Genomic DNA, 21,720 nt, shown 5'->3' with positions numbered 1-21,720 from the left:
TGACAGTAGCCTATATCAACACAGTAGACTCCAGGATTTCACATTAACTTTAATATTTCACAATAAATTACACTGTTATCACTTAACAGTAATATGTTTATAATATTTTAATATAACATGCGATTAACAGTTTAAAAAATAAAAGTTTTTAACATGAATTCCTTGCTGCTTTGTGTTTCCACAGCATACGTTCAGGGTCATATAGCCACCATTTAGGACATTGTGGTCATGCATGTCGACAGTATTGTCTGAGAATTCAGGGTTTAAACTCATATTACATATTGTTGGCTTTGAAGGCTAATTCTGACATTTAGAATAAATAATAATTTAGACTACATGTCTTTAAATTCGACTACAAATGTACAATTTAATTCAAATGTGATGAAGGAATTTGGTATTTCTTCTCATAAATTTACATCTTTTCTATTTCTTTAAAAGTAATTTTTAAGCTCTTGGCTATGGCCCTGTGTCTGTTTTTCTTTTTCATGATCTTTGATATGGATTAACTATGTGAGGCGGATTGAGAGAGAGCAGCCAGATGTAATGAATGAATGATAGACGAAAACGTTTATCATGGTAACTTCATATTCATTTTGAAGGAAACCTGTCAACCAACAGTAAATTGTTTTTCTAGGACCTCATCATTCTGCCTAAATTACCTGAACGCAGCAGTAGTAGCAACCAATGAGAGCCAACCTGATGAGGTGACTCCGCCTTTTTTTACCCATCATGCTCTTAGACAGTAAACCCGCACATCCAAATACACTCAAATTTAGACGGTTATTGACTAATGAGTCATTATGTGAAATACTAGTTGTTGTGCTGTATTGATATTATACACTGTATCATAAAACACCACTAATCGGAGGTAATTTTAATATTCAAGCACCTCTGAGTGAGGGACATGTTACTGTTGGTCAGGAAGTGAGGTGTTCAAGTACTTCGTTAAAAAGGGCTTCTGCTGTACTTAGCACAGGAGGGGTGGAGAAATCTACTCCTCCTGCGGAATCGACATCAAGAGATTTCGGAAGCACAATTTTTAACCCAGGGGCTGCTAGTGATCACTTGTCCTGGCGCCCCGTCTTAATCATGTTTGAAAGTAAAATACCACAGGCATAACGATTAAAGACATCTGAAATACGGTCATGAGAAAAACGTTGGTAGTTCAGATATCAAAATTCCCACTACATTTGGGCAAAGCTTCAGTAAAGATTTAAAATAAACGCACGTTATAGCTTCGGATATTTATTTCCATGCGGACTTTCATTGATTTTCAAAATGTTTAACTGGTAGGTAACTTATTTTAGGAGTGAAGTACGTAAAGACCGCCTGCTTTAAAAGTTGAAAACAAGTCATTCACATGTACACTTGCTCAGGAGCCTGAGTTTTAGGATAAATGTCAAAGCTATTGCTTTATGTGTCAGTATTCAAACTGCGTTATAATGTATTCAAATTTAACATCATTTCGACGACGAAAACACAAATGAAGATACAAGCTCTGACATGCACAAACTACGACATGTAGCTTAATAAATAAATAAAGTATATTATACAGAAAGTGTAACCAAACGTGAAGCAAGTCTTCGCCATCATATTGGTAAGAAAGTTACTTAATTCACCGTCGTTTAAGTGTATTCCAGTTGAATTTTTGTCACAGTTTGAAAACAAGGCGAGCGCTGTTCAGCAGGAAGTCAAGCTATATATCAGCCAACTGCGCATGCGCTACAGCTCTTCACAATCTAGGGATGCGTTTCTCTTCATAAAACGGTAAGGACGAGCTAATTTCTCACTATGTGATTTTCAATATATTTGGTCGTAAAATGCGAGCGCCTCTTACGACATGAACGGCAGTTTGAGCCGGTGGGATGCGGGTATGTTTCGGAGGGGGTTCAGCCCGGCCAGGCTCGTACAGAATGGAGGGGCAGCGCCGCCGCCGCCGTGCCGTTGTTTGCTGTACGTGCCGCCGCACAGGGAGACGTCATTTTGAGGGGGAGCGGAGAGTTAAAATGCAGAGTTACGAAGGGACGTACGGTTCATAGACAAGCGGCACGTAATCGTCACACTGTAAATGCACAGCTTTACCCGTCTCTCGGACAGTATAGTTCACAATATTGTCCAGATTCCCACACGTCAAGTTACGCCCTTTTGCGTTAGCCATAATGGCTACCGTCGAGCCTAGCCTGAGTAGCTGTGAGGATCTCAACGGCGAAAAGCAGTCAGCTGCCCGCCGCGGTCCTGATACCCACCTAACTTTGTCAAATAGAGTAATTTAGCTGCAACTGTACGGATGGATTTAGCTCCAGTGTAACTGTGAATGGTCTACTCAAACCATGTCAGTTAGCATCCCCCATAAAGCACGCAAAAGCGCAGTTTATATTCCCCAATATGCTAATGTTACACTCTGCTCTGAAATGTGACAGTTTAAAAAGTGAGGCTGCACTGGCGTAGAAACAATTCCCGATCATTATGATCTTGTGATAAATGTAACCCTATATGCACACTGCGGAACCGTTAAAAGTAATATTTTTGTATATTAACCTAAATAATAATGCTCGCATTAGTTGGTTCTTGGGTATGGAAAAAGAGCAATGCGAACAATTTTCTTGAAAAATGAAATTTTACTGAAACAATTAACCCAGAGTGGAAATAGCATTACCTTTATGTCATATTGTAAGTTAAGTGTTGGTGTAAAGTGTTTCTCAGCTGGCAAGACAACGTTAACGATAAAATGACACATTTCTAAATGAAATTTGTTTTATGGCTCTGTCCACGTTAGAATTTGGCTAACAACTCTTAACGCTAATTGTATTACTTTTTATTTTTTTTATTCAACCAACGTGCCTGCATTTAACGTATATTTTTACACTTCGGTTGAAACTGTCAGTTTAATTAGGTAACATTAGCTACCTAACTAGCCATCTAAAGGTACGAAGGCTATTAAAACCAGATTTGGGTTGTGAATCCACCTGTTTCTTTGTGTAATGTATTTCTCAGTTTTTCAGGCTCACTTAATTTTGCCTCAGTTGAATTGTGAGGGTAAATTTGACTTTAATCCATCTTTCATTGCATGTTTTAATACTATATATCCATCCATTTTCAGATGAACAAACTCCCGGATAGCTATATAAAAGTGGGCCCCCATTCTAGTCTACTCTGAGCGTGATGGCGACCACTGACGAGGTCACAGTGTCCATGGGGGAGGTGGTGATGGTGAAGGCTGATGGTGAAGGTGACTCTGATGACCCCAATAAGACCCAGGTCATCCTCCAGCTCCAGCCCATCACCGCCGGGTATGTAACCTACTGGAGACTGAGGTTTTGGTTAAGACCTAGACTGAGAGTACAGTTTATTATATTATATTTTAATTACAATGGGTCAAAGAGTACTGCAAAATAGATTTTTTTTTTGGTTCAAGTGGTGTTACACCATCCTCTAAACTACCTAGAAGACATTATGATTAAAAAAATACAAACTTTTCTTTTCAGAGATGAATCTGCTGAAACAGATGCAGCTGTCATGGCTGTTGAAGCACATCCAGGTATAGTAAGAGAGTCAGATTCATGTTTTTACATCTTGAGAGATGCATAGATTGTGCAAATTCCCCCCAGTATACTCATGTTTAAGGGGTGTTTGTATCTTTTCATTCTTTAAGAACATACCGAGGGAGACGACGTTGAAATCGGCATTCCCATAACATGTGGTGACAGTAAAGCTGTGTTGCTAGTGAAGAAATTTGTGTGCCCGGGAATCAATGTAAAATGTGTGAAGGTTGGTATTTCTCATGGTTTTTTTAATATCCATATAGTAGTAAAATGGCAACTGGACCAAGGTTCTGCTGATATTGGTTTTCAAAGGCTTATCCATATGTATATTTTGAGTGAAGATGTGTCACATTTTATAATTGTTAAAAACCAAATACAGAACAAAATCTCCAAAAGTATTTCCAATTATACATGCTGATCCCAGTTTCAACTCTCGACTCCTGTTGTCTTTATTTCAAAATAAAATAAAATAAATTAATCTGATTAACAAATCAATCCACAAATGTCTTTCGAAGAATCAAAATTATTGCATGAGAAATTACAGTATTATTTTAGCCTGATCACATGTTAGCCTGGATTAGTTAAACTACATTTGAAGAGCAGGAATCTTATTTTAAATAAAAGGCCAATATAAGCAAACCAACATCAGTCCAACCCTGATATATGATTCTCATTTTGCTTTTAGTGTTCTCTGGTGTTAACCTTCTTTGTGTTCACATCTACAGTACACAGTAAATTCAGCAAGGTTACTTAACCAATACTCTCTTCACTAGTATGAAGACCAGCTGATCAGTCCAAAGCAGTTTGTGCACATTTCTGGAAAAGCCACTCTGAAAGACTGGAAGAGAGCCATCAGGATGAGTGGAGTCATGCTAAGGTGAGGGGGAACTACATTTGGATTAGTGTCCAAATTCAAATGTCCATATTCTGATTGATGATTGGCTGCACTACACAACATTGTAATTAGTAATCATCACAGTCTGTGCTCTAGCTCATGCATATGTATTACTACTAATGAAAAGAGAAATTTCTGACTCAGACCCCTTGAATAAATATGTAAAACAATGACAAGATGAAATATTCTTTGTAGCTTCACATGAGTGAACTTGGCATTATTCCATTACTGTTGAGCTGTAAATTAGATTATATTAACAACTCTAGGCTTTTCATTAAACCTCTAAAGTCTGTTTGACTGATGATACTGCTCAGTGTCTGATACAAATTGAATATTTAGGGGAAAAAAAGTGTCCATATCAGGGATAAAACAAATACTTGAGCAGACTGTTTTAGAAATGGAGGTGGATAATTAAAGACATCAAAAATCAGTGGTGTATCCCAGCTGTGCTAATCTGGTTTCACTAAATCAGTTTAAAACTGCACTAATGCATTTTTTATAGTGACAGATGATCAAATGACCATGTGCAATGTGAAAGGTGTCGCTTGTAGTGATGAATTTGCACCAAACTCTTCTGTTCCCCTCAGTTCTACTGAGTTATTTAGCCTCTTTCAGCTTATTTCTTTGGTTTATTGCACCACAAACTGCTCTCATCAACCTTGTTTCCAGCAGCAACATGCAGAAGTTTTCAGGGAAAAAAGCTTTAATAGACCGATTGTACTCTACCTTCCCAGCACCAAAAAACAGACAAAGCTAGCCGCTAGCTGGTGAAGAAAGTGGAGCATTTAGCACCTAAAGAACAAATGCTAATGTTGCTTTGTGTTAGCTGGATGTGTAAATTAGTAATTGCTTGCCAATTTTAACCACATAAGCTTTCCAGCATCTTCTGCTGCCACAAGTGGCCATAAAATATCTATGAATGCAGCTTTAAAGGAAAGGGTTACATTTTTTCAAGTCTGTCTTAAAACAACAGCCAAGTGTCCATATGAACAGTGAAAGAGCTTTTCCTCTCTGTAACCATTCCTCCTGTTCATGCTGGCTATTAAAAGATCCCCTTCAGATGTGCTTTCAATGTAAGTGATGGGAGACAAAATCCACAGTCCTCCTTTTGAGTAAAAATGCATTTAAAAGTGTATCTGAAGCTGCAGTGGAAGTATAATAACAAAAAGAGGAATTTTGGCACTAAAAAGACTATTGAAAGATATCTACTTGATTTGCACCGAAGGAAGAATGTGGATTTTGGCCCCCATCACTTACATTGTAAGTGCATTATGAAGGGATCTTCTAATGATTACAGCAAGAAAAAACTGTTTCAATGTTCATTTGGGCTCCTGACTGTACTTGAACTTGAAAAATTGTGAACCAGTCCTTTAAATATTTAAGCAACACATTTGAGGTGAGTGCTCACTCACTGCTCAACTGTCACTATAGGAAAGATTTCTTATCTCACTCATTAGTTATGATTCATTTACCTGATATCAGACATAGGTTTCTGTTGGTTTAAATGGGGCTCTGTTGCTTTAAATATTCTATCTAACTTCACTGCGTGCATTGTGGGATGATTGTATGTGCCTCTTACTATTTTTTTCTACTAAGAGCTTATTTCTTCTCCACAGGCTGTTTGTGTGGGCAAGGCCTGCATACGAATCAGTTGTTCTACTTCATGCAATTGCCCTCACAGTTACAAGTGCAAGACAAGAGGCATTAGTGTAGAGTTAGAAAAGCAGTTTGCTTTCTAGACTATAAAATGCATGTACATTAAAATGCTCAGAGGCAGCTCAGGAAGTAAGAATAAAAAATTGATTGTCAGTTATAAATGATTCAAACAACTGAGGCAGCACTGATGATGACAACATGTTTTGCTTCAAATCAAACTAAACTCTTCCTTCTTCTTCAGTTTATGAACTCTTCAATGTCCTTTCTAATTTCTCCTCTTCAGAAAAATGATGGATTCAGGCCAGCTTGACTTCTACCAGCACAGCACACTGTGTACTAACACGTGTCGCAGCACCAAGTTTGACCTCTTAATCAACAATACACGGTTCCCTCCAGATGGCAGCGGACTTACCACACCCACATCCTCTCATGGTGAGAACACGTCAGGTTTAGGCAGATATGTTAGCTGACAAAGGCAGTCACGAGGGTTGGGTATTGTTTAGATTGTTAGCAGTTCTTATTTTCAATTGCAACTTGGCTTATTGATTCCCGTTGTCACTGAAACCTGTTTCTGGTTTTTGCCAAATTATTTGATAAGAAAAGAAAACAAAGTATGCAGTATTTTAATACTGATGGAAGCCATTTTTGGATAACTGATGCTGTATTTTGTGGTTCTCTTAATAATAAGAAAAATAAAAATGATTCTCCATCATGCGGGGTAAAGCTTATTTGTTGCTTGACTTGTTGATGCTAGCATTAGCTGATTCTGGAGTATCATGAACTTCTTATTAAACTTACATTGTGATGCATCTTTACTGTCTTTTTTTAAGCATAGCTTCTTGTAAGCCCCAGTTCTGCTTCACAGTATTTTAAACCCTATAAAAGCGCATTGATGTAAGCGAAAAGTTGTAGTTTCCATGATTGTAATGGGTGATGTTGGGGCAAAGAATAGCCCGATGAAAAGCTAATTGTGTCAGGATTCATGCAAATATCAAACATGTCAGAAAATACTGTACATTTATGTGGTTCTCACTGAGAAGCTATTTATCTATTTTATTTTATTGGTTACACAAATAACCCTAATTCTAAGCTCTAGCTATGCTTCACCGTTGCTGTATTTATCTGGAGTTTAATACTGGTGCATTAAATCACAGCGCCAAACAAACGCATCATATGTATCCTTTTATACTCTCTGGTTAAAAAAACAGCTGCTAATCTGAAATCATAAATGAGAATTCTCAGTGGAAGTGGTATAAGCGTGCATAACCAGCAGTGCAGACAGAAATGCAGGAGGTCCAAACTTGCTACCTTACAGGAAGCCATTGGTTTCCATTCATTTCACTTTGCTATGGAAGTCACCTTTGGGTATTGGACTGTTGGTCGAGACAAAACAAGACATTAGTGGTTGCATCCTTGGCTTTAGCAAATGATGATCAACAGTTTTCACCATTTTCTGACATTTTATAGACCAAACATCAAGAAAATAATTGACAGAAAATAATTGTTAGTTGAAGTCTAAGTTTGCTTATTGTGTGGTAAGTAGTTTTAAAAACTGGACTAGATCCTGGAGCCACTGGACAGTGGAGTTGTTGAGTTCTTTTGTCCGTGTTGTAAACATAATGTGTGTGCTCTTGTGTAAACTGCAGCTCAGGTGGTTCTGGGTAATGGCGGGACAGTCGGCGAGGACAGAGCAGATGTTCTGAGCGGGAAGTTGGACTGGAGCTCAAGCTCACTGGAGTCCGCAGACAAGAGGGAATGTAACGAGATCTCAGGTCACTGAGCACACACCCCAACGGAGATCATTACATCCCTTTATAAATGATACATACATAAACATGAACAGTACACCTGTGACTGAGACTTGCGTGTGATGTCTGCATGTCCACAGAGGATACGCTGAATTTCTGGAAGGGCATCGCTGACGTGGGTTTGCTGGGTGAAGTGGTGACCAACATCAGCTCGGAGCTGCTGGAGCTGCTGAACAACGTGCAGCAGCGCAGGGAGTCGGCTACCTTACAGGACACAGGTACGTTACAACGCTACTGTGCACTGGCTGCTGGGAATTCTGATAATCAGAACAGAACATATGCAAGACTTAGAGCTAGTTCGAAGGTGCATGATCGAGAAACAAATGGAAAGGAAGAACAAATTCAGCTGCTGTTTGAAACTGATGGATGGAAAACCAACACCAGATGGGAATGGCTACTGTTGGCTTCTGTAACGATAATGACTGAATGACTAATGATTCATTGTTTACAACAGCTGAATTTGTTCCTCCTTTCTGACTGACCAAGTGACCCTTTGATTGATTGCCGCACTGATCCCAGATTCCTGTCTGGTAGAGGTGGCGGTGCTCAGTAACCTCGCCCAAGTGTTCGGCCTGCTCGACTCAGTCAAGAAGACTCTGGAGAAGAGGAGGCAGCAGACTGATCCCAGCCAGGAGCAGATCCTCAGCACTCTCTCCAGTGAGTAGCAGATAAAAACAGGGTTCCACACACACACACACATGTTTCTTTAAGTCTGTTGTTCTTGGGAAAGAGTGAACACTGATATCACAGGACGCTGTTTCATGACTCACCAGCAATTACGTTCACAAAAGCGAAATGTAAATGCAGAAATATTTTAATTAATCTACCAATTATTTTCTTGATTAATTGATGAATCATTTAGCAAATTAAATGTTAGAAAATAGTAAAAAAATGACTTTAATTTTCCACAGTCAAACGTGATATCTTCAGATGTCTTGTTTTGTCCAACCCACAGTCCAGAATCTAAATATGTCAGTTTACTATCATGTATGACAAAAAAGCATTAATTCATCATATTTGAGAAGCTGAAACCAGCAAATTTTCTGCATTTTTGCTTGGAAAAAAATGAGTTGATTATCAAAATAGTTGCCAATTATTTTTCTCTTGATCGACTAATTGACTTATTGTTGCAGCTCTAGCAGTAAGCAAGGGAGGAATTTGGGATAAGGCCAGTCTTTTATGTCCTGTTTGCCTTTTTGCCACTATAAGCAAAGCTCTCTTTGCGTCATAATCTCCATGCTTTTACAGTATCTACCTGCAGGTATACACCTCATTTACTGTGACAAACAGTTAAACTAAACATAAAATAACACCTAAAATAGCATGGTTTATTTTGAGCTTTCTCATGTAAGTCCAAATGGAGGATGGTAGGGGAGTTTTGATAAATAATGATGACAACCTTAAAGCCATACACAACAACAAATCCATATGGGTTTGGTTTCCATTGGGTTCAGTGTTGCACTAATGAGACTAATGTCTGTCAAACACAATTCAAAGGAAATACCCAGGTGAGAGCAGTGTTCCCCTTTTTTCTCTGTGTGATTAAAACACTGCCAAACACAGCGTGTGAACCAAATAATAGAGATGATAGAGGAATTTCATTAAATTTAAGTACAAATACAAATTTTGCGTGTCTTGTATCCTGAAGGTTAGGTTCACATTTTTCAAGTTTGTTTTAAAACTTACATACCCCTACATACATTGAAATGGTTATTGGTCTCTATAAATATTCCTCCAGCCTCCTGGCTGCAAAGAAATCCTTTCTTAAAGTGATTTCAGTCTAAGTGTTGGTGGACATAATCTACAGTCCTCGTTCCGTGTAAAAGTTAATTCTTAAGCTCAGCAAGAGCTAGTATGGGGCTTAAGCGGTCTGGGTCAGACAAATTAAGTAGGTATCCTCCAAAGTTACTGTCTTTTTAGTATCATATTCCCTCTTTGTATCACTGTTATCCCACCATGGCTCAGCAGTCTATGGAAGCACAAAGCAGGAATTTAATACTAAAAAGACTGCAATTTTGGAAGATAACAACTGCATGTGTTCTCTGACGACTCATATTAGCTTCAGCTGAACTTCACAGAAGGAGTGTACATTTTGTCCTCCATCACTTACACTGAAATCGCTGGGACGGATCACTTTAAGGATGCTGTGAAACAATATGAATTATGTATGCTTGCAAGTATTTGTATTGTACAGTATTTATGAATACATTCTGCTGTGGAATATGAACAAATGTAAATATCTTAGTGCTGTACCACCTGCTTGTGGATTACTGACATGGATTTGGGTCAGAAAAAAATGGATTAGACAGAAACTTGTTTCAATATTTTAATTCCTGCTAATCAGTCATATTAAAGGTGATTATGTGTCATTGTGTGCTGCAGTGACCTGAAATGACTGTTATGAAATATTACAGTGAAGATGCACAACTTTTTGGAGCTTTATTGTGGCAAACTGAATAATACAAAGTAGAAAACTGCCCTAAATTTTAGGGACAGTGTCCGGCTACTGTGTAGTCAGGTGTTTGTGTGAGTGTTTGAATACAAATACAAATATGAAAAAGAACAGATTCTATTTTTATTGAGTTTATATTGTTTATGCTTTGAGATCAGACTTGACATTTGCTGGGTTAAGCGTTCCCATCATCTCTGATGAATATTGATATCAAATATCAATATCAGGGTGTGCAAAATGTAATCTTGAAAATATACGTGTAATGCTTATAAATCAGTGTTTGATTTACTCAGCCATCATTCTCAGCACTGTGCTGTATTGTGTGGTGTGTGTAGACTTGGAGGTGCAGTTGGAAGAACAGAGGAAGCAGCAGCAGGTGCGAGCTCTTCTGTCCTGCCCGCAGCCTGCCAAAAACAAGACTCCCACCAAGCGCCAGACCAAGCGGCCTCGTCTGCAGAGGCCCGCCTCCACCACCACCCTCCTGACCTCCCCCATCAACCAGCAGACCACCTTGCAGCCTCAGCAGTTCACCGTTCTGTCCCCCATCTCACTGTCCTCTGTGGGTCAGCCGTTCACTATGGCTGGCCTGCCCATCGCCTCCCTGGCCCAGTCCTCTAACACCGTCACCCTGCTCCCTGCCGGCTCGCAGCTCTTCACCCGCTACATGGTGACCGGAGACGGAAAAGCCGACACCATCACCTTGCACCCGTCCTCGGGCCTGACGCTGCTGGGCACCACTGCCATGCAGGACTCAAGCCAGCTGGTGAGCCCTGTAGAGTTGGTGCATCTGAGCCAGCAGGCTGGCGGTGCAGAGGTGGTGCCCATAGAAGGCCAGGTGGTGGACGGCACCATGCTGGTGCAACAGGAGGTGATGCAGGGCGAGGTGGAGGCCGGCCAGGAGCACACGGTCATTGAGATAAACCCAGCTCCAGTGGAGCAGGCGGTGGGAGTGATGGAGCTGCAGCTGTCCGGGGAGTCGGGGAGAGACGGGGCCACCATGGTGGTCCAGAGCGGGATGGAGGTGGCGATGTCCACAGAGGGGGAGGAGACACAGTGCCAAATGCAGGAAGTGCAGACTGAAGGGGTTCAGGGGCTGCAGCTTGACGCCAACGGACAGTTGTCAGGTGTACAGATAGTGGTGATAGAAGAAAATACTCAGGAAGAAAACAAGGTCAAATGAGACACACCTCCTATTCTACCCACCAGAGCAGGCAGATATGGACTGAACTATCACAGACTTGTGAAATTGTAAATACACAGAATTTCCAAATCCATGAATTGCCTTGGCTTAAGACCAAGCACTAGGGTAGACATTTTTCCTTTTTGGTGTGTCTGTACATGCTCCTCTCAACCTCTTGTTGATTTTTATTGAAACAAAGACGCATCACAACAAAGATTAGACTGTATGCTTCTGTTTGTTTTGTAATTAAAGGATCATTCAGGTTTATCACAACTTGGCTCTTATTTTTATAGTTCTGGCCATCATTTCTATTGTAAATATTAACACTGCACTCACCAAGTTCATTGCTGAGATCTGGGAAGATGGAGACATCACTAAAAAGAAGTCAGAGCGGTCAGATGATCTAACGGGTTGTAAACAAGTTTCCAGGTTAACCAATCTTATTTGAAAGAGTAAAAGAAGGTGAAGTGTGTTCACACAGTTTTCTTGTGTAATTAGGGATTATTACCAAAATTTCAGGTGCACTCACTCTCAGTTTTGCCACCAAATTACATGGTTTAGAGTGTTTACAAACCACAGACCCTGGACCAGTTCCAGGCTATGGAGTGTCTGAAAGAATATGATTCGGCAAAAAAGCTGAGTAATGATTATATAACTTTGATTATATAATTTATAATTATATTTATATTAATATTTATATAATATATCCAAAAGTTACTTAGAGCCTAACATTTTCTTGTATTTTAATGTGAGATTGACAACCCTGGTTTAGATAATCTGGCTAAACAACCTGTCTGATCATCTGACTTTCATTGCAGCGATGTTGCCGTGTTCCCAGATCTCAGCAATTACTTTGGTGAGTGTGATTTAATCATAGCAGATAGAAACGAAGGCCAAGACTACAAAAATACCTGAGTTGTAACAAACCAGAATGATCCTTGAAGCCTCCATGAACAACCCAAGGACAAGAGAATGCACTGTAACCGTAAAAAAGTCTACATGCAGGGCGTTAATGGTGCTGATGATTCGTCAGTTCACATCTTCTTATACTGACTCATTACCAGTTACAGTGTTGGTGTCACTTGAGGCTGAGATTAATTGCACTGTATGTTGTGTCGTAGTGTCGCATCCAAGCTGTATTGTTTTTGCACTGTGTGACGTCCTTTCAGGACTACAGAAAGATGTTTGCAACCATGCCTGCTCTCTCAACACTTCTTCAGAATTTGGCCACACTGTTGGGCGTGCAGTGTTTTTCTGTGCATAGTTAAATGGAAACAGACTGAACCCTTCTCACTGGAATTGCATTGCTTATGCACTTACTCCCTCAGTGGTTTCATACTTTCTGATTTCATTCACAAACTCCATTTATTTACTTTATTCTGATCATCTATTGCTTTCTCTCAGTATCATAGGTAGTATGAGCTACTGGGCTGATTGTTTAAGTCATTATATAAAAAAACATATATATACACTTAATGTCAAACTTGGTATGCCTGTATTTTACAGTTGTAAAGTAGTGTCATATTTATTAGTTTCCAAACTGAAGAGATGGGCCTCTCCATTTAAGGTGCAAACATGGATTAATTTATGCTTTGGGCTGTCGCTCACATCAGCAAAAACCTGTTCAAGATTTGTGCATTTTCAATAATTTAATTTAACAAATGAGGGTATTTGCATACTGACTTTGTAATGTGTTTTAATATCAGATTAAAACGTTAAAAAACAAGTGTAAGCGGTTGTTTCAGTGTTTCACCACCAGGGAGCGCTGTGTGCTCATTCCGCTACGGGCTGAAACTTGAGATGAGGGTTACAGCTGCATTAAGAGATGGTGGAAATAGTCTGCTGCTGTAATCTCTGACTTCTCCATCTGTCAGGCTTATTGCAGTAAATGGTGTAATCTGCACCGTCGTGGTTGCTGTCCGTGATGGGCAGGCTTCTCTGAGGCTGAGCCCTGCTGACAGGGCACCAGGGCTCACTGGCTATTACATTCCCCTCTTCTTGTAGCCCCTAACACTCCCAGACAGGCTGTATGAGGAGAAAGGCATGAGGATTTGGGATATACAAGCACAAAAAAGGCACATACACAAACCAGAGGTTCCGAAATGGAGACCTAGATGAGCTGTGGGTGTGTGTGAGGTACAAAAGCAAGACATCTGTAGCTGAATGTGAAGCTGCTGGGGGCCAGGTGTGGGCTAGGAGAAAGAAACTGAATCGCAGGGGTCATTGTGTGGTGTTGGAGGAGGGAATATGTTGTCTGAGTAAATTACAGAGGCGTTCCATAGATTATAGATTGGGTTTCCTCACATGTTGTGCACAGGACAAAGAAAACTGGAGCGGCAGAAGCATCGGTTACATGCCGGAAATATCTCAGACCCGTGAGGGGTTGAAAGGCTGTTAAAAGAGAGGCCAGCATGGCTGACATTTTGTCAGTATCACCCTGGCTACAGCAGGTTTAGCTGAGAATAGATACATGACTTGACATCTTGTAGTCAGTGTATATCTTACAGGCAGGACAGCTTTGAGCTCTATCTATAGCATCGGAGGAGGTAAACAGGCTCATGAACTAAGTGTCATAATATACCAGCAGATCAAGCAAATACACACAATGTAAAAAATTAAGTGAAAATCAGAATAATTCAGAAGAATTCTGACATTCACCTTATATGTTCCTGCGACCGACCAGCACCTGTCTGAAAATACTGGCTGTGCATGGGGAGTTCTGTACTTTTAAAAAATTAAGTGTTGGACACAGTGATGAACCATATGTTGAGTGAGAGAAGGGTTTCATGTTCCAACTTTAATAAACTTCAGGATCATTCATTTAGGCCTGTACATTTAGTCTATACATACTGAAAGATAGTAGAACTGTGAAGCCAAGCAACATGAGACCTGTGTTTAATATCTACTACCCATGTTTTTGATTGATGATTTATTTAGCTTTTATACTTTGCTCATGGAAAATCCCAAAAATAAATAGTGCTCATCTGTAACTCCAGAACTGTGTGCTTATATAGATGTAAGCCATTGAAACAGCATTTAAACCACTGCTGAAACAGCTAGACAATTAATTGCACAATTTTGATAATTGATTTCTCAGTTAAAGCTGCATTAATTAATTTTTTGGCCACTGGGAAGCAGTGGAATGAGCTGAAAATACAACAACTAACATTATGTATTGCCTAATAAAGTTGTCGTGGCTTGCACATTAGCAAACAGCTCATTTACACTTCCAGCAGACTCAGAGCAACTTTAGCATTTATATGGGGTCGTGTTTCTTTCTACCCAATGAGTGGCAGTCCAATATTTATTTTACCTGTAGCTCGGTTTGGTCTCCAGTTCCTGAGAAAAATATCTGGCTCTTTAGCTGCTAAATGCCCCACTATGTTCACCAGCTAGTTGCTAACTTTGCTTCCTTTTTGTGCTGGGCAGGTAGTATATATTTCAGTTTATTAGAGCTTTTCTGCTGAAACAAGGTTGATGACCAAAGAAGAGTTTGCAGACTGGAAAACCAAAACAATGAGCTAAAGAGGCTAAAAGGAGAACTGCAGAGTTGGATAATAACTCTCTCTGGGTTCGCCACTACAAGCAACACTGTCGCATTATGTGTAACAATTTGATTTGTTAATGAAAAAATATTGATTAGTGCAGCTATAAATTTGCAAGAATTGATTTTTTGACCTCTTGGGACAGGCAAAACAAACTGCTGTTGGCAAAAAGTTGCCTATTTACTCATCCATCAGACATGGAGTAACATTGGCATTTATTGGGAGTCGTGTTTCTGATCACCTGACAAATACAGGTACAGTATTCCCTCTCCTTGTAGCTCTTTTTTGGTCTTATCAACTCTTGAAGGAAATATATATCATTTAGCTCTTCAGCTGCTAAATACTCCACTATGTTCACTAGCCAGCCACTTAAACAACTGACAATAGGCTATGCTTACAACAGCTAATAGAGGCTAGCTCTGCATTGAGTTTGATGATAATTCTTTGTGGTTTCGTCACTTCGAGGGACACCTTTCACATTTCACAAAGTAATTAATATAAGTAATATTGATTAGAGCAGCTTTAAGTCTTTTATCAAGCAAAATCAAATATTTTCTGGATCCATCCTCTCAAATGTCAGGAGTAGCTGCCCTGTTTTATGTTATGTAAATTTAATGTTTTGGGGTTTTATTGGTCCAACAAAACAAGCAATTTGAAGACGTCACCTTGGGCACTGGAGATTTGCAGTGGACATTTTTCACTATTTTATGACATTTTATAAAGTCATAAATTTCACTTAATGATTAAGTGAATGAGCAGCTCTTCAGAGCTTTACTAAGCAGGATTTAAACCTCTCTCATTAGTCTAAAGTGCCAATTATAGAGAAGCAGTGAAGGCTGTAGCCGCTGCCAAATGATTTTCTCAACCACCTTCACCCCTACTTTTGGTCCCAGTAGTGATGTAACATTACATGATTTCTGGGTAACAAAATCTCTGATTTTAAAACATGTAGACAGCATTTCCTCAGTGCCTCTTGGGGTTGTCAGGTGCAGCTGTAGGGCAGGGTGAGGCAGGTGTCACTGGAATCTGAAGAGTAAAAACCTTTGGGACTGTCAAGTAAAAATCACAAGCCTGAAGTCCCTCTAGTGGCCTCAAGAGGATGAATTGTTCCTTACACTTTTAAAAAGTGAAAAGAGTAGATTTTTCATTTTGAGCTGTACCAATAGTAGGTCTAAAATGTTAAAAGATTCTTGTTAATTAGAATTAGGGTCATATTTTTGTAGTTCTGAACATCACTTCTATCAGTTCAGTCTTGCCTGATGAAGCAGGGCAAGAAAAACAAGTAGTCAGATGACCAGACAGGTTCTAAACAAACCCACAGTTTAGCAAGATTATCAAAACCAATTTATTTAGATGTAAAAATAACAAATGTCAATAGGCTAATAATCCCAAATTGCACAGGAAAACACTGTAAACTATGATGGATGTTTACAACTGACAGATTGGGTAATAAATTTACTGATGGCCTTCATTTTGTCTTCCAAATAAATTTAGCTACTCTGAGATTCTTGTGGAAATTTTGGCCTGATGGTGGTGTTAAGGGCAATCCATATGGAAAGGGTTTTTAAAAAGTGTTTTTGACATCTGTCTTACAGAACAGATACACTTGAATTTGATCAAATGTAACAATCCACACAGACTCTGAGAAAATAACAAAAAATAATACTTTTTTTTCCTCTGGTGGACTTAGTGAAGCATAATCTCCACAAGCAGCTGTTCACATCACACAAATCTCCCGCTGTCTATATGTTGTAATCTTATTAACAGCATTTATAATGATTAATGTGCCCAGTTTTGTGTTGAGCTTTCACTGGAGGCATATTTTCCATGTCCTTAGTGTATACTCCTCTGAATGAGGAGCCTTACTGAAAACAATTTTTGTTCAGTAAATTTCTGATGTTACTGAGCCAGGTGAAGACACTTTGTCCGACCACTTCACTCCACACAGACCATACATTGGCACAGGACTGTTGTACACACCGCTTACTCAATCATGGAGAAGGAGCTGTTTTTCAGTGATTATGTGAATACTGTTTGAAGTAGCATTTATGCACTGATGTCTTGCTTCTGATATGAATTTCCAGTTAGAAGAAAGATTCAAAATCCAAAACATTACAATTTGTCCTCTGGGACCAATGAACATTTCATGGAGATCCAGCCATATGTTTTGAAGGGATGTATCATGCACATTTCCAGGTCATATTTATATTCTGGGGCTGTATTGGAAGATCTTTTCATGATTTACAGTTCAAAAGACTCCTTATTTATCTTATACTGGCCCTTTATGCAGCCCCTCAGTTCAGCCTCTGTCTGAAACAGGCTGTTTTAGCTCCTGTCTCTTTAAGGCCGCCCTCCTGATTAGATCACTCTATTATGATTGTTTAGTTTCTGGAAGCTGTGTCTCAGCAGACTTCAAACTTCAGGGAGACTAGGTAAAAAAACTATAGTAGTAGGATTTCACTTTTTTTCTCATTCTTTACTTGAAATGTCAACTTCTCAACATGTTCAAGTTGAAATCAGATGCGAAATAGTAGTGGACAACGCAAAAATCACATGGAAAAACCTTAGCAACAACTTAGTGGCATCTAGCGGAACGGACTTGGCATAGATGGAATATAATATTCATAAGTATGTTTTAATTAGTGTATAATTCCATTAAAATAAGAATCGTTGTGTTTGTGTTACCTTAGAACAAGCCCTTTATATCCACATACAGGGCCCGCCATGATGGACCGCCATGTTTCTACAGTTGCCCAGAACGGACAAACCAAACACTGGCTCTAGAGAGGGCCTTTCATGTTTTTCGCACATTTCGCAGCCACTGAAGGCTCTCCCACACGCTTGGAAGGGGAGGGCAAGGGGAGGGCTATTCACTTGGTTGCAATCTGATCCTTTAAATACCTTAGAGTCCCCACCAGTCACTTAGGACTGAAGAAGCCCCTTGGATGAGAGGTGAAACGTCTTACAGTATATTTTACCAAGTTGAGGCTATCCATGTCAAAGTAGAGAAACCATCTCTCAACAGAGGAGGAGGTCTACGACACCACTTATCCCCCCACCTACAATGCTGTCCTTTCATCCCTTCCCAGGAAATTTAACAACAATTCATATTTGGCCTTATGTGACAACACCAACAATACCACTTGGTTTGTTAGTGCTCTCAATGACCTTGATAATGACCCCACAGAGGTTTAAATATCTGGGAAATACCTGGGTTCCCTGCCAGTCAGTTAGAACTGAAGAAGCCCCTTAGATAAGAGGCCAAACATCTTCAAGTATCTACAACCAAGTCCAGTTGCCCTTAATTCAATTCTCCTTGGATGAATTTCAGGGAGCATTTCTACATAGGTGCATCTCAAGTTTTGGACCTTTGACCATGTTTGACATGGCGACCTTACATCATAACAGTATAAAATTACAAAAAAATCTCAAAAAGCATGGTATGTCCCCTTTAAAGATATAGTAAGTTGTCAAGAACCACAGGGGGAAATTTGATTGACCTGATGGTGTTACATAACAAAAGTGTTGCAACCAGGAGGATTCATCCTGCGGGGACATAAATATGCAAACTAAATTTGGTAACAGTCTGATGATGACAATCAAAAAGACATGACAGAAAACCCTAATGAAAATAAGAATTTAGAAATATGTTCTACAGTATCAGTCTCACACTACTTAAAACTACTGACGCAAGAAGCTGAGCTGTTGGTGGGCTGTTAATCCAAGCTACTGTATCATCCCAAACACTCCACTCAGTCTTGCTTGAAGGGATTTCTGGCTCTGAGGACTGCTGTGTTTACAGCGCAGACAAAGAGGATTGTCGACCTTGTCTGATTTTTTTGGGCAACTGGGGCTGTTAGGGGAACTAATAAAACTCTGGCAGCCTGTGCCACCATGTGCCACCTCATCTCCTCCCTCTGCCAGCCATGTTGGCGCACACCAGCAGCAGAAGGTGTGACTTCCCTTCTCCCGGACCTTGACAAGCTGACGGGGAGGGGAGGGCCCTGTGAGCAATGATGGGAGCCGGGCTGATGGACAGAGGTGTTAACCCCATCGTCGGGCAGGGAGAGATAGCAGCGTTCTTGTTTACACACACTGGGGCCGGATTGTCACCTTGTCTGTCAGGGAAACATCCTATCTGCCTCCTCTTATCTCACTGCAAGACAGCCAGTTCATCTGTTGGAGAGACCTGCTGCAGCTTCACATCACCATAAATCATTTTCCTCTGCCATACCATTGTTGATTTTCATGTTATTTCTCTCTTCACTCCTCTAGATACTATATACCTCCCCTCTGTCCTCAAATAGCTTCCTCTCACACACTTTCCCTCTCATGCAATGACCCTGTGCCCTCATACACCCGTGAGGCACTGAAGTGTATAAATTTCCATAAAAAGTACATACTGAGATGAAAACTTACCATGAGAACATTGGGGTCCTTCTTGAGTAAGAGGTGTGCAGCCTTTCGGTTTAACAATGTTGTGAATCTCATTTTACTTTTAAATTGCGCCACCTGATTATCTGTATGAAGCATTAAGAGTGTTTAAATGAGAGCAAATTCTCACGTCTGCAAAGTGGATCTTGAATATTTATCTTTATCTTGAAGATTTGAAGGACATAGAACTAGAAACGTCTTTTATTTTGGAATTAACGCATGCAGTTATTTGTTAGCTTCAATATGAGCGCTTAGGGAAAAGCATCCAGCTCCAAAAATACACCAGGCAGGTTAAAATGAATTAAAATAAAGCTCTGCAGGAAGCACACCGGAGTAAATGAAGCACACACTGCATAAGAAGACATTAAAGAGCCTGAGGACAAGAAGAGGCAGTGTTGATGTGCTGTTGTGGTGATGGACAGTTACTCTGGATATAAATTTCAAGGACTGAGGGGGCGAGAGCAGCAGAGAGAGGAGAAGAGAAGAGTCCCAGGAGCTCAACATTTTCATAAATTGATGACTGCTATTGTAGGACGCCTAAGTGGAGAAACAAATTGATGAGCAGGAAAGATGAGGATTTTGAAAAGAGCCAAGGCTTGTCTGTCTCTTATTCTCTCATTAAAACACAGGAGATAAAATATTATCAACTGCGGAGTGGGACTTCACATTTAAAATTAAATAAGACAAATGTGTGTGTGTGTGTGTGTGTGTGTGTGTGTGTGTGTGTGTGTGTGTGTGTGCGCGGTGGTGTCAGAAAGATAAGACAGAAACACCAGATAGACAGCAGAGGACAAGAGTAGTGTCTAAGTTGCGAAACACAGAGGTGCTGTTGAAGTTGTGGTGTTGTGGCCAATCGGAGGGGCTGTGAAGGCTGCGATATTCTATTCCTGTATGCATGAATGCCTGTAAGAGGACACATGTCTGTATGTGTGTGTGTATTTTTGTGCACATATGGTTTTTGTATTTCATAAGTGCAGCTTAGTCACAATGAAACTGCTCAAGCACAGAAGCATAGCATGTTCTTAAATTACTAACAGCATACAGTAGGTGTTGGCTGTCTCTTAAATAAAAATGTCAGTGCATGAACAACAAACTGAGTGATAAACAGACAGCAGTGTAGTTCTAAACCTCAGTAAAAATCAATTTTATATATTATCCAAAGCATGAAGACAAACTATTGATTCTTGTCAGGAAAAGTGGGACACTGAAACAGCAAATAGCTCAGAATACAATACCGAAGAATAGAAGAGAGATACAGAGTTCGCTTAAACACAAAAGACAATGCTAAAGTAAAAAACATCAGGTAGTGATGAAGTGTAAGAGTCAGGGGTACTAGTGACTGTACTTATAGGAAAGGTGGTACTTTGAGCTAAATGCGAAGGTCAGCATGCTAACATGCTTACCATGACAAAGCTAACATGCTGATGTTAAGCAGGTGAAATATTTACCATCCAATTGTTTCATTTTAGTTTAGCATGTTAGCATGTTTGCTAATCAGCACTAAACACAAAGTACAGCTGGTGAGAATGTCATTAGTTTCTCAAGTACATAAACCAAATATTGGACAAATAAATGTTTTGAGCTGATGATGATGCTAGATGAAGAGCTAAGGGATCACCAAAGTTATTACAATTCATTCTGAAGGGGACTGTGTCAAATTTCTTGGCAATCAACCCTATGGCTGTGCAACCATCACTAACTTCTTCTGTGAAATTCTTAAAGGTCCCCTCCAGACATGTTTAAAGATATATATATATATAAATTACTCTACTTTCAATAATAATGTGTATCCTATATGGTTCATCCACAAAAAAGTTTAATTATCTAAAATTCAAAAAATTACATCCACTCTTTCTGCTTCATCAAAAATTCCAGAATCTGTGAATATGCAAATATAATTCATTTCAGAAGTTAAACTGCTGGACACAACATGTCTCCTAATTCACTGTGAAGTCTATTTTCAGTGTTGGTGCACTGGAGGCTTCAAGTTTCCACATCAGACTTTTGTAAGTTGAATATTGGACACGAATTGGCTTCCAAACTATTTGGGATGTCACAAATCATGCTCCTAGGACCGCTTCTTAAAATTGGATTTTCAATGAGCACTTTCCAGTTTCAGCAGATGAATGTGAAAACAGCCTTCTAGTGTTAAACTCTGCACATACATCATCCTGCACAGTGAAGTTAAAACATCCGACTGAAGGAACA

At 39.7% G+C, this 21,720-nt stretch overlaps 1 protein-coding gene and 1 non-coding gene across 5 annotated transcripts; both read left to right on the top strand.

The window, feature by feature from the left end:
- The first annotated feature begins 947 nt into the window (after positions 1 to 947).
- LOC137199122 (U11 spliceosomal RNA) lies at positions 948 to 1,081 on the top strand. The gene has a single exon (XR_010931738.1). It is a non-coding gene; the product is annotated as a U11 spliceosomal RNA (small nuclear RNA).
- Positions 1,082 to 1,265: 184 nt separating this feature from the next.
- Positions 1,266 to 13,265, top strand: gmeb1 (glucocorticoid modulatory element binding protein 1). Of its 4 annotated transcripts, none has more exons than XM_067611589.1 (10): positions 1,266 to 1,289; positions 3,101 to 3,290; positions 3,486 to 3,538; positions 3,653 to 3,768; positions 4,316 to 4,419; positions 6,377 to 6,525; positions 7,740 to 7,865; positions 7,982 to 8,119; positions 8,421 to 8,558; positions 10,689 to 13,265. In XM_067611589.1, the coding sequence occupies exons 2-10, from the start codon at positions 3,163 to 3,165 to the stop codon at positions 11,531 to 11,533; spliced, it is 1,797 nt and encodes a 598-aa protein (XP_067467690.1). In that variant the 5' UTR covers positions 1,266 to 1,289; positions 3,101 to 3,162; the 3' UTR covers positions 11,534 to 13,265. The 4 variants fall into 4 exon arrangements, with proteins under 4 accessions (XP_067467690.1, XP_067467691.1, XP_067467688.1 ...); XM_067611590.1 differs by lacking the exon at positions 1,266 to 1,289 and adding an exon at positions 1,616 to 1,767 and having other exon boundaries at positions 8,436 to 8,558; XM_067611587.1 differs by lacking the exon at positions 1,266 to 1,289 and adding an exon at positions 1,616 to 1,767.
- The last annotated feature ends 8,455 nt before the right edge of the window (positions 13,266 to 21,720 follow it).

The sequence above is a fragment of the Thunnus thynnus genome, chromosome 15 (assembly GCF_963924715.1).
Source record: "Thunnus thynnus chromosome 15, fThuThy2.1, whole genome shotgun sequence".
Classification (NCBI taxonomy): Eukaryota; Metazoa; Chordata; class Actinopteri; order Scombriformes; family Scombridae; genus Thunnus; species Thunnus thynnus.
The sequence above is the reverse complement of the archived record's forward strand: the minus strand, read 5'-3'. Positions and strand labels throughout refer to the sequence as shown.